Source organism: Sciurus carolinensis, chromosome 3, assembly GCF_902686445.1.
Source record: "Sciurus carolinensis chromosome 3, mSciCar1.2, whole genome shotgun sequence".
In the NCBI taxonomy this organism is placed as follows: domain Eukaryota; kingdom Metazoa; phylum Chordata; class Mammalia; order Rodentia; family Sciuridae; genus Sciurus; species Sciurus carolinensis.
In genome coordinates this window covers 176,473,397-176,492,386 of record NC_062215.1, presented here as the reverse complement: position 1 = coordinate 176,492,386, position 18,990 = coordinate 176,473,397, and the positions used below count along the sequence as shown (strand labels likewise).

General features: G+C 47.5%; 1 protein-coding gene across 5 annotated transcripts in view; it reads left to right on the top strand.

Annotated features, from left to right (window-relative positions):
* Positions 1 to 18,990, top strand: part of Ngef (neuronal guanine nucleotide exchange factor) — an 82,454-nt gene that overhangs the window by 28,794 nt on the left and 34,670 nt on the right. For 3 of the 5 annotated variants that reach the window (XM_047547302.1, XM_047547303.1, XM_047547304.1), the window contains one exon: positions 11,769 to 12,025. The exons of the other annotated variants lie outside the window; for them this stretch is intronic. In XM_047547302.1, coding sequence (XP_047403258.1) covers positions 11,883 to 12,025 — 143 coding nt within the window. In that variant the 5' untranslated portion in view covers positions 11,769 to 11,882. The remainder of the gene's footprint in view (positions 1 to 11,768; positions 12,026 to 18,990) is intronic. 5 annotated transcript variants of the gene reach the window in all.

Below are 18,990 nucleotides of genomic sequence, written 5' to 3'. Positions count from 1 at the left end.
CATCAGCCTTCCTTTCCTGGCAACCGGCTGGGGGCGCTGCAGGCGCTCTCTCCCACCCCTCGGGGCCGTCAGCCTGCACTAAACTCAATGTCACATCAGGGCAGTCCTCAGCGGGCAGCCAGGGCAGCCTCAGGGTGCACAGCTCTGCTCTAACTGGTTGCCAGATATTGTGACTATTATCCCTAGATCCTACTCAAAAAATGCCATGAATTCCTTTAATACCACCAAGACTGCATCTTTGCTGATGCTGGGTGAGAACCAACGTCCATGCTGAACACGGTATGTGTTTCCGTGGAAATGTGTAAGTGGCATGTGCCTTTACCCTGGGGGCAGCTGGTCAGAAGTTCACCAATGTCTGTTTGGGTTATTATTATGAGAGTCTTGCTGTAAGAGAATCTGTAAATACCAGGGACAAATACTGAACTATTGGGGGCTGCCTCTTATTCAAGGAAGCTGCTTGGGGGTTAGTTCATGAACAACCATTCAGGGCAAGAGAGGAGCGGAGGAAATGTAGCCTGACTCCAACCAGTCGTGAGCTCCAACTGCCAGTGTAAGGAGATGCAGGAGAGAGCCATGGGTTAAGTGGCTCCATGCAAATGCCATCCAAACAGGAGTTATGCCCCAGTTTCTCATCGAACAAACTGCAAAGGAAAGCCACAAGGAGGAGGAGGCAGTTGAAAGAGATTAGAGAAAGATGGGGCGATTGCTGTGTATGAATCTTATTTGAACCCTTTCACAGACAAGCAACCTGTGTGGGAAAGGTTCAAAGATGACCAGGGACATCGGATGACTGGACGTCGAACGATGTGAAGAAATCCTTGTCGATTTCCCTGGGGGCACTAGTGGCATTAGAACTGGGTTTTAGCGACATGTAACTCTTCCATCTTTTAGAGATACATCCTGAATGTTTTGGATAAAATGATATGATGTCTGGCATTTGCTCCAAAATAATCCAAGCCAGGGAAGGAGTGGGTGGAAGTGGAGATGAAGGCCAGGAGTTGAGAGGTGTTGGAGCTGGGTGGTGAGTCTTTGGGGAATTCATTATACTTTTCTGGCGACTTGGGTATATGCTTAAAATTTTCCACAGTAAAAAGTTTAATTTTTATTGTTTGTTTTTTAAAGCTTAATTATTTTATTTTATTTTTGTTGTGCTAGGGGTTGAGTCTGGTCCTTGCTCAAGTCCTCTACCACTGAGCTACATCTCCTGCCCACTAAAGCTTATTAAAAAAAAAAAAATACACACACACACACACATATATAAAATAAATAGCAGGGGGCTGGGGAGATAGCTCAGCTGGTAGAGTGCTTGCCTCGCGAGCACAAGGCCCTGAGTTCGATCCCCAGTACCGCAAAAAAAAATAAAAATAAAAAGAAATAAAATAAAATAAAATAAATAGCAGAAACTCAAGTTAAGTGACCCTTCATCCTGATCTCCATGGCCTTATCTCTTTATCCAAGAGGTTGCAGAATCATCAGCTCTTACTGTTGACCATAGTGGCCCCAGGGGCATTGATTCCAGGCTCCTTGGGGCAGGACCCGCACCAGGTTTTCTTCCCTCCTGGGTACCTGGCACATGCCTGAGATACACCAAAGGTGCTCAACCCTTGCAAATGATTGCCACATGCATACATGCAGACTCCCAAGCAGAGGCTGTGACCTTTGACCTTTTGAAGACACACCTATACAGTCTGGTCCAGGAATGACCCAGGACTGTGGGGAACAAGGGTCTTACAAAACCAAGTCACATGTCACCAAAACAGGTGACTGCTCCTGCAGGAATGTAGCTTCCCTGACTCAGGGACCCGCCTGCCTGCTGCCGGTTAGTGAGAAGCTTTTTTCACCTTCTCTGCCCAGACAGAAGACCTAGTGCCTCCCAACAAAGGCACCAAGGGTGCCTTGTGAAGTGACTTTCCCCTGGCATGCCTCCACCCTGACCCGGCTGCTACCTGAGGTCCCTGCACAGACCCCCACCACACACACACAAGCTTGTGGACTGTAGGCAAAGGCACTGGCACTCAGAAGACTCTCAGGCCCCTTGGACACAGTGACTGAAGCGAGGCTGGGAGCTTCAATTTCTGAATTTGTTTCTATTTTTACACTGTCTCAGAACAAATATAACTGTGACTTATGTTTCACAGTTTATGCAGCTAATTTCATATACTTTGACAGCTATATCTTATTTTCAGCACTTCTGAGTTTTTTCCCCTTCTGGAAATTGAAGGGCACATTCCCCACCTCCCCACAAGGTCTCATGGACGTCGGATGCAGGGCAAGGGGCCCTCTCAGGCGTGGCCCTTGAGGGACACCTACCTACACCAACAGCAGGCGCTGCCCTGCTGTTGAGAGACCCAAGCCGGCCGGAGACCAGACAGGCTCAGGAGCTCGGAAGGCATGAAGGGGTCTGGCAGTAGCCTGCCTGGGGGACCGTACACTCCTTGTCACTTACAGTAGCAGCAGCAACAACAGTAGCGAAGTCCGCGGTGGCAGTGCAAGGGCGGACGCCAGACGAGGCCGGCCCGCGGATTGGTGCACTGGCCGCCGTCCTTAGCTCGCTGCGCCGTCCACAGGGGCTTGCTCGGCCCTGCCTTGGGTCTTCGTGCACCTTACCTGTTGGTCTTTTAAAACTTCAGCCTCCTCCCTCCACACTGAAGGTCCGCCCTGGTTTTCCCTGCTCCTGTTGCCTTTTTAATGTCCCCTTGTGTTTTAGTTTCCAGGAGTCACCGCTGTGACCTTCTGGCCCTCTGGCTTCACTTCAGCCAGATCTTCCCCCTCTTGTTTCATGTTATCTTACTATTTAAATTCCTAATGGGGGGAGTTATTTTGTTTCTTATTTCCTTTTAACTACAAGCCTTTGTGCGCTCTTTGATTTTGCTTACTTGACTGATGATGACTAGCTTTTCAGTAATCTAATTTTGATTAACTTAGACCAAATTTAACTGTTTTTCTTAAACTACTACTTCATGCATGATATCAATGACAACTCTGTTCCTTCTCTTTGTCACAGCTTTGTATCATGTTGGTCATATCTTTTTCTAATTATTTTGAAGTCTCAATTCGAAAATTTCCCCTAACAGTCTGGCTCTGGGGAGGACGTGGAGGTCGAGTTTGTAGACCGGGACCTGTTTCTCTCAGCTTGGAAACCTGAAGGAGCTCAGCCGGGTCCTGGGGGTGGATCCTGGACAGTGTGGCCCAGTGGGCGGGGCTTGGGTCCTGTTCCTACCGCTCTCAGTTCGCTTGCTATTGCGGGAACACAAGCCTAGAGTGGGTCTTTTAAAAAGAAAAGGAACTCGTCTCTTGCAGTTCTAGAGGGGCGCCACGCACGGTGAGCACCTTCCTGCTGCATGTGACACAGCAGGGCATTGCACGGTGACAGCGCAGGCCTCTCTTTCTCTTCTTGTGAAGCCACTGCTGCTAACATCAGGACCCCACCCTCACAACCCCGTCCAACCTCATAAACTCCTCCCAGAGTTCCCAGCCCAAGGCAGCGGATGGACAGATGAACAAGTGAATGGCCTGGCGGGAAGCCCCCGCGCCCCGTCCCAGGCGGTAGAAGAAAGCGCCGACCTTGAGTCTGAGGCTGTGATCCGGGACCAGCTACCCAGGGCTCCATGCCGCCAGCGCACAGCCTGAGCTGCGTTGCGCTGGACCCTGGCCGCAGGTGAAGTCGCTGCACAGGCCGTCTGTCCTTTCTCCACACAGCAAGGGGAAGCGGGTAGTTTGGAGTCAGCTGCTCTGAAACAGAGATCACTGTCTGGGGCAGCTGCGTCCCCCCTCCACTTGAGGCGTCCACTCGTTGTGAGTTCACTCATTTGACAGATATTTATTGAGCACCTCCACTGTTCCGAGCGCTGGTTCCTATCAGAAGAGTCCTTATTTGGTGACTGAGGTGACAGCAGACACCTCCCAGGCAGTCTCCCAGGAAGCCCCCGGGCCACAAAGCCCGTCGGGCCTTAGTGTGCAGCTCTGGTGCATACCTGCTTGGCAGTATTTCTGGGTCTCAGCTGTCCCATCATGCCCCGTGGAGGGATCGGCTTATGTCCCAGAGCCCAGGCTGATTTCAGGGGGAGAGCCTGGCCCAGGGCAGATACCCCAGGCAGGTAGTGGGGACACTGAGGACTTTGGTCTCATTTCCTCAGCTTCATGAAGGGGCCGGTGTCAATGCTAGCAACAAATGTGCTTCACACTTTTTAAAAAAAAAAAGCATGTCAATCATCTTCTGACTTGACCTATCTTTTTAGCAAGTTGGTTGTATAGGAATAGCCATCTCAAAGCTATTTGGATAATATCAAGAGGCAGTAGACCAATCACTTTTCAAACACAGTTTGATCGAGACAATTGATCACATTCCCAAGACTTTCCAGCAGTAAGGTAGTTGAGTCAAGAAACAGGGACCCCCAAATTTTTGTGGTGAATAACAGCATTTCCAAGCAGAGTGATATGAAATGAATGGAAGGAATATTAAAAATTGTAGCAGTCATCGAGAGAGGAATCAATACCTCTATTCAAACGGTTGAGCTGCTCCTGGAGATCAGCTCTGGGAATCCCAGCACTTATGTCCACAGGGGACCGGAGAACAGTGTTCAAGAAAATAAAGTGAATGCCTTTGATCAGAGGTACTCCTAGGCTAGGTACGGTGATACCCGCCTATAATCCCAGGGTCTCGGGAGGCTGAGGCAGAAGGATTGCAAGTTCAAAGCTAGTCTCAGCAACTTAGCAAGGTCCTAAGTAAGTCTGTGAGACCCTGTCTCTAAATAAAATATAAAAAGGGCTGGGTATCGCGTTCCCTCTGCCCGCAGAGAGAGACACGACAAACGTCTGAAGCTTTGGAAGTTTATTGTGCACAGTCTTCCTTTCTTTCCCTCTTTTCTATCCCTTTCTCTCTTTTCTTTCTGTCGCTCTCTTTCCCTCTGCTTAACTCTCGCCTGCTCCGGTCGCTCTGCTTCTCCCGCTCGGCTCACACCTGCTTCGGCCGCTCCGCTTCTCCCACTCGGCTCTCGCCCTCGCTCGCACTCTTCTTCCTCGCTTCTACTCCTACTCTCAGCTTCTCCTCTTCTCTCAGCTTCTTCCCCTACTCCCCCACCCCTCAAGCTTATATACACTTCAACCAATCAGGGGAGAGCACACGAGGTAAACGCGTGGACAGCTGCAGGCATAGAATAGGTACACGAGGGGGGCATGCTCTAATCACATCGTTAACTAGCCAATCATTGGAATTCGCTGGTTGTTTACTGTATAGCTGGCCGCTTTTGGCTCAGCGCCAGGCGCCATCTTGACCGTGCCCAAGGCTGGGGGTCCCGGAAACCCCGACAGCTGGGGATGTAGCTCAGTGATTGAGCACCCCTGGGTTCAATCCCCAGTACAAAAAAAAAAAAAAAAAGGATTGGTCAGTGTATTCCACAGGGTACCCGGAAGAATCAATGGAAGAGCGTGTGGATGGCAGGCTGATCAGTCCTAGCCACAAGGCAGGAGCATGGTAAATAGTGTCCTTTGGAACTGGACAGCTTGCCTCTCCCTTATAAGAACATGGTTCTCAGGTTTTGTCCTGGGAGTTCTTGCTTACATTTGCAGACCTCATCGGCCTTATTCTGGCTTTATTTCTGAAGATCCACCTTAATCATCAGGCAGAAGCGCTGGCAAGCAGAGTCTTTGCCTGAGGCTCCAACCCCAGTGCTCTACCTCCTACAGAGCCCTGCTAAGGCCACTGGAAAACCCCACAGCCCACCTGTCCTTTGGAGAATCTGGGTCCCCCTGCACTGCACCACGCTGTCCTAGGGCTGGGTGCTGGGACTCCACATCTGTATTTTCCCTCCACTCTTTGGACTCTGGCAGAAATGTCTCCCTGAGCTGCATTTTGATATCACGCCGCTGGCCTGTGTGAAGCAATGCCATAAAGAATTGCCACTCAAGCTGCCCTGAACACCAGCACCACTGAGCACGTTCTTCAGGCAGAACAAAGGCCTGTGGGAGAAGGACTTGTTTTGCCCCTAAACAATGAACTGGGGAATGGAGAGGGGGTGTGGGCTGTAGAGAAGAGTGACAGATGTGGCCCTCGGCATGCTGGTGGCTCTCAAGAGCAGTAGCGCATGCAACCCTCCCCACTTCCTTCTCTGATGTGTTTAATTGGCGCTCTTGGCCCTGAACCTGACACGCCAGTCATGCAGCTGTAAAACCTCTAAATTAAGATCTTGACTTGCCGTGTGGAAGAATAGCAGCTCTTCTTAGCCAGGTTTAATTACAATGCCCAGATTCAGGTCTTCCCAGGTTGCAAAGTGGTGTGTATGCTGAGAAGGCTGTCCCGCCTCGAACGGCAGGCAGCTGAGAACTGTGTGTGAACAGAAGGAAGGACGGGCTGGAGGCTGGCGTCGAATAGCAATGAACCTTTGCATCTACAAAGGAGCCCGGGAGGTGCCTAGGTTGAGGCCTGTATTCTGCAAGCAGCTCAAGGCCCCCTGGAGAGATCGAAAGGACCAGCAGCTTTGTCAGAAAGGTCTCAATATCTGTCCACTTTGGGATCCACTCTGGTGAGTGCCAACATAAAATGGGACAGTGGAAATGGTTGTCTTTGTCACTTTTGTGGCAAAAAGCTAAAGGAACGTGTAGTGGCTCACCTCCAAGTTGGCCCCTGATGGCCCCTCAGCCCAGTATTCACACCTTCCTTCTGGTGTAAATCAACTCATGCCAGATCACCTGCTCTGGCAGCTTCCAAGTCTTTCCATGTTGTGGGGACACTCATGGTGAGGGCAAGCAGATGCATGAGCTTAGAAGTGGAGCCAGCAGCTTGACCACAACCTCAGGAAGGAGTGACAACCCCAGGCTCCCTGACCCACAGGAGCTAGGGGACAGAATCAATGTCAGTGTAAGCTGCAAAGTCTTGGGGATGCTTGTTACACAGCAATAGGTAACCAACACACTGGGAATATTTTAGAAACTAGGAATAGTAGGTAATTCCACTTTCGCACATCCCATGCTAGGCAGAATGCTGGCACCAAGTCCCCCAATCCCTGCCTATCTCCTGTCCCCATGCCTGGGAGTGACCTGCCCTCCACCCCCTGTACCCTCCTGAGGCAGTGACCAGCAGCAGCAAATCCCAGCTGCCTGACTGAAACAGTGGGGGGACCCTGGGCTGTTCATGCTAGGCCTTCTCCCCACCCTGTCCTGCTTCCCACTCCCTCCTTGGCCGCTCCTTCTAGCTCTTCCTTCAAGAATCACTGCACGTGAATCTCAAGGGCACCTGACCCATGACCCCAGGGTTAAAATCCAGCCTCCCAGAAACAAGGAAAGGTCTTACTGAAATTTCTCTTGAAAATTACCAGATTCTTAAAGAAATACTTCCATTCCCCAAATTAGCAAAGAGCATTTTTAAACAAAGAAAATGGATGTTTACAATTTTAAATGTGTAATTTAGCCATTCATTTTTCAAAAATTATTTACTAGGCCTCTAGGATGGGAAGGACAATAAACAAATTGTTTAGAGACTATGAAGACAAGATGTTATGCCCCCAAAGAGAACAGTCTTTGGAGAATGTGCCCGTGTCGGATCATCAGCACCTGTGTCTGAGGCTTTGGCTTTCTGTATGGCATCCTCAGAGATGGACAGCGCCAACTCTGTGGCTGGGGCCTGACCCTCTCATGTTAGCGAGAAACAGTCTGAACTGATAGACCAGGTGAGTCTGGTTTTGACAGTGACAGTTTCAGATCAAATTGTCTCTGGCAGGGGTAAGGGACAGACAGTGGTGACAGGACCTCCCAGAAACGACCCATGTTCCCAGGAGCTGTTCAGAACTGAGGCGCCTCCCCTCCCCCACCCTGTTCACGTGACCCAAGGCATGTGCTCCATCTCCAGTGAGGTTTTGCCCCTTGGTTGCCTCTTCTGGAAAATCGAATTCTGCTGTCTTGCCAGCAGAGGGAGAGTTACCAGCACCCCGCCCCATACTCAGGGGAGACTGGGCTGGGATTCGGTGGTCAGTGGCTGCTGCAGAGCTGACCCTCAGCTGCATTCAGTTCCCATCAACCATCATGGATGCTGGGACTCACGCATCCCTCCAAAATTGGTTCCTTCCCGAGGAAGTGGGCCATGTTCAGTGTGTATCTCCACATGTACAAAACTTTCACACAAACAGCACAGCTCACTGCAGTTACAAGTCAGCCGGGAAAACAAACATCCTACAATCGAAACCAGGAGGAAACGTGAATAGATCATTCACAAGAGTATGGGAAAAATCAACTTCACTTGTAAAGAAAAATGCAGAATAAAAGAAGACATCATTTTTCAGCTGTCAAATTAGCACTTCCAAAAGAAACTCTAATACGGATGCCGGGAAGGGTGTGGAGGAACGCCACTGGGCAGACGGGCTTGACCTCCGCAACTTCATGATGTAGGTGAAGAGCAACCTTCCACCAAAACTCTACCCTGCCAGACGGAAACCAGACGATGAGGTTTAGCACTGAGCTGTGCTCAGCTGGAGGTGGCCTATGAATGCTCACTGAGCACCCACTGGGATCCTGGTACTTTGTTCTGGTGCTGGGATTGAGCGGCGAATAAAAGGGAGGAAAGCCATGCCTCTGTGGGGCTCCCAGGCCAACCGTCCCAGCACCCAAAGCCCCCAGCTTGGAAAGGCGACTGGCAAAGGTCCTCCCTCCCTCGGCCTCTGTGCCACCCACCCCCAACATTTTATAGCTCACTGCACTTGAACTTGATTTTTAGTACATTCCTTTAAATCAAATGTGCTACTTCTCTACTTTATTTTTCCTCTGCAACTTGTGTGTGTGTGTGTGTGTGTGTGTGTGTGTGTGTGTGTGTGTGTGTTTTGCTGGGGATGGAACCCAGGGCCTCACACATGCTGGGCAAGTGCTCTACCAATTGACTATATACCCAGACTTTCACCAAGGTTTTAGGAAAAAAATTTTTTTTAGAGAAATTGAAAGACTAGTGCAGTGAACTTTCCTATACCCTCAATCTAGATTCCAAAGATTACTAATCTGCTGCATATCTGGATTCTCTTTTCCCTTTCTCCTTCCTCTATTTTATCTAAATTTTATGAAAGTAAATCACAGACAAGATAATTCTTCACTCCCAAATTTCTAGCATGCAGCTTAGAATAAGAATGTCCCAGGCTGGGCAGGGTGGCACACTCCTGTAATCCCCATGACTCAGGAGGCTGAGGTAGGAGGATTTAAGTTTGAAGCCAGTCTCAGCAACTTAGAGAGGCCCTAAGCAACTCAATGAGATCCTGTCTCTAAGTGAAATATAAAAAAAAGACTGGGGATGTGGCTCAGTAGTTAAGCACCTCTGGGTTCAATTCCTGCCAACAACAACAACAACAACAAAAAAAAAGTCCCTCAACACAATTATAGTGCCACCTCATACCTAAGAAAATCAACAGTCATCCATAATAAATCTGATACCTACATTCAAAGGCTCCCCAATCTTCCTCAAAATGTCTTTGGAGCTGGGCTTTGTGAATCAAGTCTAATCAGTCGTCAGTCACTGCATTTGATGATTTGCTGTCTTTAGATTCCTGTCATCTAAAGGGACCCTCCATTTTTTTCCATGCCTGACTTTTGGGAAGTCCAGGTTTATGGTCTCATGCAATGGTCCCAGGATGGACTGGTCTCACTACTTTCTCGTGGACTATTCAACTTGTTCCTTTACTCCCGGTGTAGCCTTTAAACTGAGCATTCTCCTTGCTTGATTAGATTCAAGCCAAACATTTTTAGCAAAATGCATCCAAGTGTTGTATACTCCAAACTGCATCCACATGGGACACTGATGTGAGGTTGGCTCACAATTCCCTTTTATGAAATTTGATAATTTGGTTAATTTAGAAGTGGCCAGATTGTTCTGCAGTAAAGGTACAATTTTGCCTTTTGCTGCAAATAAGTTATTAGTATCATGCAAATATCCTCTTTCCTGTTAAACTTTTACCCAATGACTTTTTAAAAATTTTTTTATTTAGTTGTATATGGATACAATACCTTTATTTTTATGTGGTGCTGAGGACGGAACCCAGTGCCTCACACGTGTTAGATAAGTGCTCTACCACTGAGCCACAAGCCCAGACCCTCACCCAATGACTTTTAACATCAGACAATGATCCTTCCTGCGTCAACAATTACATCGGGAATTGCAAAATAGTGATGTTCTGGCATTCTTTCTAGTTATCTTAGTTAATTTGCTTTTGAGGAAAAAAACCTCCTTTGTTTTCTCATTTATTTTGTTATTTGAGTCCATCACTATGGACTCGTGGTTGTTGTTGTTGTTTTAATTTGATGCATGTAATTCATCACTGTTATATTCCTTCTAACAAACTGCCACAAACGTGGCCAGTGAAAGTCCCTCCAAGCTGACTGTGACATCTCTTTGATGTAGCTCCTCCTGGCTTTGAGTACTTCCTTTCTGACTGAGTGAGGTACTTCATTTACTTTTTCCACATTCTGTATCCCAAATGTGGAATCAGCCTTTTTTCCAAGGACCCCTAGCTCCTTTTGGTGGAGAATGGTATTTAGAAACCAACAGTTGAGTTCTGAGTGTGCTCATTACCACGGGTAGGTCAATGCTTCTGGGGCACTGTAGTGCACAGACCTAGGAAATGGTATATGTGTGTGTGTGTCCATCCAGTGCCCAGTGTTCCTTCCTTCTTAACTCTACCTGTTCCATATTGACATCTTCCTTTTCTGACAGTAGATATATCATAGAATATTGATTTGTTTTAAAACTTCAGAAGATTTTCAAAAGTACTCTACCTGTTCCATAACCAATAGCAAATCTATTGTATTAGTCTCTTAGGGATTCTGTAACAAAGTTCTCAGAATTCTAGAGACCAGGAGTCCAAAGCAAGGCATTGGCAGGCCATGCTCCCTGGGAAGGCCATGGGGGAGAGTCTGCTCCCTGCCTCTCTCCTGGCATCCAGTGGCCACTATGACCCTGGGCACTCCTTGGCTTTGCCACATGCATCATTCCAATCCCTGGCAAGGTCTTCAGGGAGCTCTGTCCCAATTCTCGTCTTCCTATAAGAATACCCTCAATGGACACTGAATCCAGTATGACCTCATCTTAACTTGATCACATTAGCAAAGACCCTACTTCCAAATCAAATCACACTCACAGGTAGCAGGGTGAGGACTGGAACATATCTTTTCAGGGGACAAATTCAACCCACCTTATCTACTAAGTGAAGTTTAAGATTTCTTTGCTTCTTCTTTTTTACTTTTTATTTTTTCAGTTCTAGAAAAGATTTCAAAAAGGGTATTTAGTACTGTGCTTAAAAATCACTCAGAGCTGGGTGCGGTGACACACGCCTGTAATTCCAGCGGCTCAGGAGGCTGGCACAGGAGGATCGTGAATTCAAAGCCAGCAAGAGCATGGTGCTAAGCAACTCAGTGAGATCCTGTCTCTAAATAAAATACAAAATGGGGCTGGGGCTGTGACTCAGTGGTCGAGTGCCCCTGAGTTCAATCCCCAGTACCCTACCCCGCTGCAAAAAAAAAAAAAAAGTCACTCGAGTTGACTGTATTTGTTTATTTGGAGGCTGGGGATGGACCCAGGCCTCCTGCATGTCATGCACTTCAGCCTAGTGGCTCTACGGGAGTTATATCCCACCAATATCCTTCCCATAGGGACCAGGGCTGCTTCCAACACACGGCTCTCAAAAACGATGTGGCAGTGCATGAGCTGGGGCATGCCTAGCATAGTCCCCAGGGCCTGCTGCTGCAGGGCAGGGGCAGCCGATGTGTGACCCCAGGAGTTTTTGTCCATTTCTCTCCCACAGGGGCTGGATGGCTTTGTCCTCTCTGCAGCAGTGCATGCCGGAGTCTGTTTCCCTGACTCTTAGTTCAGTGGTCATGATGGATTTCAGTCCAGAATCTCAGAGCACTCCATCTCGATGACGGCCTCAGTGGAGAGGCAGAGCGTGTGCAGTGCTGGGACTCGGCCTGGTGTGGGGAAGGGCGATGCCTGCTCAGGTGTTCTTCCGTTCAGCTGTCATTCCTCTGACTCATGCTGTGGAGGAAGCTCTCCCCTCTCCTGGTAAGATCCATCACTTCTAACAGAAACACTCAGCTGGAGACAGGCTGGACTCGCCTTCTTTTTCAAGAAACAAATGCCAGTTTCACAGTAGAAGCCTGTATTTCTGCAAGCCAAAGACCCTCCTTCGAGACCCCATGGAGGAGGAAAGAAGGACTATTAAGGACTGTCTTTATAGCCTAAGCTCAGCAGAGAAATGGGCTCGGAGATCCCACTGGCTGTGATAAATAAAGGCCATTCTAAGGGCAGAGCAACATTTTAGAAATAGCAATGACTTTACACGCAATCTTCACTGCGTGGAAACGAGACATGGCCTTAAAATTAGGAAAAGCAGCAGCCACCGGTCAGTCCAGGAGAGGGGCAAACAATGGGTGGTAAAGAGCAACAACGAAACTCACTGCTTGGCTGGTAAACTGACTTTCTCCCTGGAAAATAATGGTCCTTTAACCTAGGTGCAATCACCTTTTAAAAGAGCAGAAAGGAGAGAAGTTTATATTAATGAATGAGAGGAAAATGGTTTGTAAGATGTTTCTGTGACTGTGATTTATTGAGCAGCCCTGGGAAGGTCGCAGATCAGCCTCACTGAGCAGATACGTTCAGAACCTCAGGGCAAGCCTGGTGCCATGCCCAGCACAGGGGGGGACAGAAGCCAGGGGCCACGCCCAGTCTCCATGCACAGCCCAGTAGGCCTGAGAGCTAGCTTTCTAATAAAGTGATCGGGGACCTGAGGATGCCCAGCCAGCTGCAGGTGGGAGGAGGCAACTGCACACAGCTGGAATGGAGCCCTGGTAGTACCAGCTGGGGTGGGCCCCACTGCCCCTGCTGATGGGCAATTTCTTATGAGTACTCTGGTGATACCATGGCTTCAGTAGAAATGGCAGTCACATTCTTGTTAGGACTCGTACACATGGATTTATGGAAGGAAAAGGAATTTCTGGAAAAGGGACTATTTTCATAACCAGGCAGATTGGAATATCTGATAAGTGCCTTAATGTTAATGATGTCAGGAAGCAATTACTGTAAAATTTGAATTCGTGATTCTTTTCTGAATTCATGAAGAGCTTTTTCAGAGACAGATTTATGTAACAAATTGAGATCCCCTCCTGCCCCCCCATCCTCAGGTACGTGGAGAGAATACCAATAGCCCCGCCCCCTTTCCCAGGTTCATCAGAAACCCTCGTGGTGACGTGAACACTTTGAACTCATGCTCTAAATTTATGCACATTAAGCGATTGATGTTGTTTTTAAAGTAACTTTCCTCCCTTGTTACATAAGTGACACATTTATTGTAGAAAAATTTCAAACATATGAGTAAAAAGAGGAAAATTCCCTCAGAATCCAGCCAACCAGCTACAAGTAATGCAAAATATTTTTGGTGATTGTTCTACCAGTCTTTTTAAAAGACTGTGTACATGCTTAAAATTCCATACATAAAATTCTACTTATAAACCAAATAAGACCACACTACCATCCAGTTTAGAAGTCTACTTTATTTAAAATATGAACATTTTTCCATATTATTAAATATTCTTCTAAAATGATTTTTTTGTTTTGGTACTAGAGATTGAATCCAGGGGCACTTTACCACTGAGCTACATTCCCAGTCCTTTTTTTATATTTTATTTTCAGACAGGGTTTCACTAAGTTGCTGATGCTGGCCCTGAACTTGTGATCCTCCTGCCTCAGCCTCCTAAGTGACTGGAAATACAGGCATGTGCCACTGCACCCAGCTCTTCTGAAATCTTCTTTTAATGGTACAATATCCCATAATTTAAATAGTCAATCTTCTGTTATTGGACATCTAGGTGGCTTCAAATATTGCACTGTTATAAATAACAGTGTTATTATTAATAACACCATTATAATAGACATCCTTACAGGACTTTTTTTCCCCCACAGACTTAATAGTTTGTTAGGATTCAGTTCTAGAGGTAGAGTCTCCTTGCCAAAGAGCATGAACATTCATGGATTTAAGGTATGTGTTGTCAGATGGCCCCTGGGGAAAGGTTAAATCAATTCACACTTCCACTCTCAGAAGTCAGTGACAATTTCCATGCAGTGGTGACCACCAGCTGCTCATTTTCAAAACTCTTGGATTGCTGTGTTGCTAGTATGTTCTGGAATGCTGTGCTTTTTCCCTGTCGCATCTGTGTATTTGGTGCTCATTTGTACACTGCTGTGGCGGTTCCTTAACAGACTCTTTGAAGTGGAAATACCAGCAGTAGCTCAAAGCTGTGAAGTTCAGGGGAGAAAGGTATTCTGTCGACATTCCAGGGGCAGGCCAGGGCTGGCATCGAGCTCCAACATCTCAGAACACGGCCCATCGCCATCAAAAGCATACCTGTCTTTCTAGGAGACCCCGAAACCTTGAACCGATAGTCCTGGTAGCTCATCAGAGAGATCCCCTTCTCCAGGATGCGAGGGCAAGGTGGTTGTTTCAATAGGAAATAGGAAGCTCTCTCGGGACTTCTTAAAATGGAGAGTATTTCTCTAAAATTCAGAGACCTTCCTGGAATAAGGTCTGGACCCTTTCTAACTACTAATTTTCTTGACTGCCTGCTACTCCTTCAAACCTGCTTGTGAACAGACAGCTTTTTCTTTCTGGTTCACACCCTAAGCAGCTTTGCTATGTCTGGCGAATGGCCAAGGAAATGCACTCTCCATTACCACCATGAATGTATCGCAGCGCTAAATGTAGCCTACCTAGAGAAATGATGATGATGATGATGACGCTGTCTCTTTCTGTGTGTGCAGCACACGATAGTTTGCAAAGTGCTCTCACTAACACAGGACTAACTTAGGTCTGACTGTTTATAAGAGGACTTGGAATGAATCAACTTAGATGGAGGCGGGTGGCTAGTCTTTACATTCCGAGCTCTGATTAACAATCTCTAACCCCCGTGGCACAGCCTAAAGTGTTAACTATGTGCTCCTAGACAACCCCTAATCTTATTTACGCTAAATTCCACCCCACATCTTTGGGAACCATGGTGTCATCCTGTCAGTACCCCTGCTTCAGGTTGCTCCTATTGGTCAAAATCCATGACGCTGACCACAGCCCAAACCCCAGGCCCTGTGTCAGCCTCCTTGGTTAGAAACACTCCACAGAAACCCATACTTCTGGCCCCCGCTTTCCAGGTTCGGATCAGCACATGAACCTCATGGCCACTTATCCATGAGTTGTTTTGGGGAAGCTGTTTTGGGAAATACACTTCCATTTATTCTATACCTGCAAATTGTCTGCATCTCATAATTTAAGATCATGTCCACCATTTGTCCCAGTCTTTTAAGGATACTGCTAAGAACATGTGAACCATCAAAATGCTTTGGAAATTCCAATGTTTCACTAGCCAAGCAACATCTTCCAGGCTGCCTCTCATGTTTGGAAGTGGAACAAACTTTCTGGCCACCTATTTTTGATTCAGAAAATGTACTCATCATAGCAATGTCAAATTTTCGGCAATTAGGCCCTAGGATTATGGGCCTGCTTCCCGGAGTGGCTGAAGCCATCCAGGGCCAGCATTTCTCCTCGAACCAGACGGGGCTTTGTCTGCATCTCCTCACCCCTCCAGCCTTTTTCCTATTTAACCAAAAGTACAACTGTCCACCCTGGCAACCATGTCCAAAAAGGACAAAAACAAAAACAAACCACTCCTTGCCTCACCAAATACTAAATCCAGTTTCAATAGGTTTGGGGACTCACCACCACAAATCCAGCTGCCTCCCTCAAGCCTGCAGCACCAGGCCCTGCCGCCGTTCCCTGCCAGTTCCCAAAGAGGTCGGCCAAAGAGACACTCCTTGATCAGAGGCCCAAGATGTCAGAGCAGGGAAGGCCAGTACACAGCAAGGCCCCCGTGGCCTCTTTCCTGAACATGCTGGGGATTGGAGATGAGTGACATTTTCATAGCTGCTCCCCAAAATCTCAGCAATAGCAGAGAGGTGACAGCAAAGTGAGGGCCACGGGAGTTCTCAGGAGGGACCCACTCTCGTCTGGGCAGGGCCAGCCTGGACTGGACATGAACCCCATTGAGCTCAAGTTACCAACAAGGCACTGGGGAGTCACTGAAGATAGCAGATGCTGGGATCAGTGATGCTGGAGGCTAATTTACCTGGCAGCCATGGTTAGGGCAGATGGAAGGTGGAGGGGAGACAGGGGAAAGGAGGTTGGGGAGGAAAGTGACGCCACACGCTAGGTCAAGCTAGAGGCTTGCAAAGGGAGGCCCAGCCCCAAGACACCCTCACCACTGACACCAGTGGCAGAGCTTGGGGATCTGCAGGTCACCCTCAGTTTTCATCACTGGGACTCGAGGAACCCACCGAAGGTGGCTATTCTCAGCATATGGTCGGCTACCCAGAGGCGTCCAAATTAGATTCAGCCAAGGGAAAAGACAGGCAGAGACCAGGAGAGTTCAGCGCACGGAGCATCCCGTGGTCTCCTGGGGTCAAGGGCAATGCTGACTTCCCTGGTAGCAGCGAGTGACAATATGCACCGGGCACTGTCAGCCTTGGTTGGCAATCTTGGGGTGAAATCTTGTCACCCATCAAGTGTGAGCTCCGGGCTTCTTGGAGCTGCAGGGAGAGGGCCCCTCCAGACACAGCCTGTCCTTTCCTTCGCTCTCTCCTTAGCTGTGGGGGCCAAGCAACTCTGGAGGCTGAGCTGTCTGTAGATGCTGCTGTATCCACCTGGGTTAGTTTTATTGATTTTCAAAGCAATTAGAAGTCTTTTGAGATTGAAACTACTGCTTACATATTTAAAAGATAGTTAATTAAAAGCTATCAAATGACTGTTTCTACAAGTTTACAAGTTGAGGAATGTCTTCTAATTACAAAAAAAAAAAAAATAGAAAGAAAAAAAAATCCAAGGTATTTTCCTACGAGATTAAGGATGCAAATGATCTTAACACTTGGTAGTCTGCTAGCAACCATGTGCACCTGGAAACAGGATGAGTAGAAATTTGTAGTTCCTGGGAGGGGGTGCAGCTCAGAGGCAAATCGTTTGTCTAGTGTAGACAAGACTCTGGGCCCAATCCCCAGCATGATTTATACATAATTTTCCATAAGTAATTCGTATATGTGTGTGTGTGTATGTGTGTGTGTGTGTATGTGTGTATGTGTGTGTGTGTGTGTGTGTGTGTATGTGTGTGTGTGTGTGTATGTGTGTGTATGTGTGTGTGTGTGTGTATGTGTGTGTGTGTGTGTGTGTGTGTGTATGCAGTTCCTTATTCCACACAATGTAGTCTTCATTTACTATCATATGTTCCCAAATTGGCCACTACCCAGCTGTCAGATCTTGTACTTGTCATTTAGCTCTCAATCCTGCTTCTGTAAAATTGAACTGTTGGACTACATTATCCTTATGTTTCCTTCCTCTTCTAGAAATTCTCCCTCAGGATCAATAAAAAATTTATAAACATAAAGATTCCTGAAAGCTGAGGTGGCTACATAAATTTTAAAAATCCACTTTGTTGCCAAAGGAAGAAATCAATAACCCTCAGATTAAATACCTAAGATAACTAGATATGTCTTTTTGAAGGCAGACCACTAATCCATTCACAAATATTTAGAGAGCACCTACTATGTGCTAGCCAGGTACAAATATTTGAATATTTCTCAGTACTTTATTTTGTGAATGATTCAGAGCAAAATGTCAGTTAGGCAGAGATTTTAATAATAGGCTGCCTAATAAGCACTAAATATGATAGAAAATAGAACATGGGAATTAAGCTTAAGGTTACATGCCTCAGAACTCAGTGACTTTTCTAAACCAATTTTATAATTAAGGTGATATTTTTAGCTTATTTTTCAATTGGAAGATTTTATCATGCTCATCTTAATATATGTAATTTCAGTTTGATATTTTCAGATTTTTTTTTTAAAGTTGAATCCTTTCTTTTTGGTGCAGCAGAGTGGGAAGGTAACAGCTTCCCTTTAGTGTCACAGGAAATTTAAGGGCTGACACCGCCATACCAACCAACAGGCCCTACCCATGGCCACACAGTGCTCTTCCCAAGATCCCCTGTGAGCAGAGCATTACAGTGCCAGGCCGTGAGGGCCGTGAAAGCAGAGGGGGCTGCAGGGGACAACCCTTCAGGTGGAAGTCACCTGGTGGGAAGGAGCGCTTAGAAAAGCCACTGAGCCTGGGAAAGTATGGAGAAGCCAAGACCTCAGAAGAGCAGGGGAGGGCAGGGCCCACCCCCTGCTGACAGGTGTGTGGAGTGGCTGATGGCTTTGCCCTCAGGAGACAGGACTCCAACAGAAGTGCTTAAGTAGGGGCAGAGGACAAAATGAGACCCATAGTTTAGAAAGCGGAGGAGAGAAAGAGGGACCAGGAAGAGAAGAGACTTCAACAGTCCAAATACCAAAGGTGAGGGTGCTGCTCTGAGGGACTCTAGGGATGCAGGGAGCATGTTAGCCATTGACACATGGAGAGACAGGAGGCACGAAAGTCGAGACCACCTGGAAGGTTCTCCCTGGCCTCCTGGCAGAGTCCCCAGGCTGGGGAAGAGCAGCCTCCACCTCTGTTTTGAAGGGCTTGACCCCCACTCCCAAACAAAGAACTGTGGTTTGAGCCACACAAGGGAGCCTTGGCATGTCATGCGTGGGACCAACCACAGAGTGCCACAGCATGGGCAGCACCCCATCAAGCAGTGGGGGCATTGCCATCCAAGTGGCCCCTGAAGGTGGGACCACCTCTCCACTGGCCCTGACATGCAACCTGTCAGGCAGAGAGCACGTGCCCTGCTTCAAGATGGCATCGAGTTTGCCTTACCAAGTTCTTTTGCTTGCTTGGGTCTCGCCCTCTTTTTCTTCTTTCCCACTCCTCCCTTTTGTATTTTAGAATATCATAATTTGTTTGGCTTCAGAGTTTCACAGCTAGAGAGGATTATTGCCTCAGGACAAATCAGACTTGAGTTTCACCCATATTTGATATAGATGATATTTAGATGAGACTCTGTACTTCAGAGTTG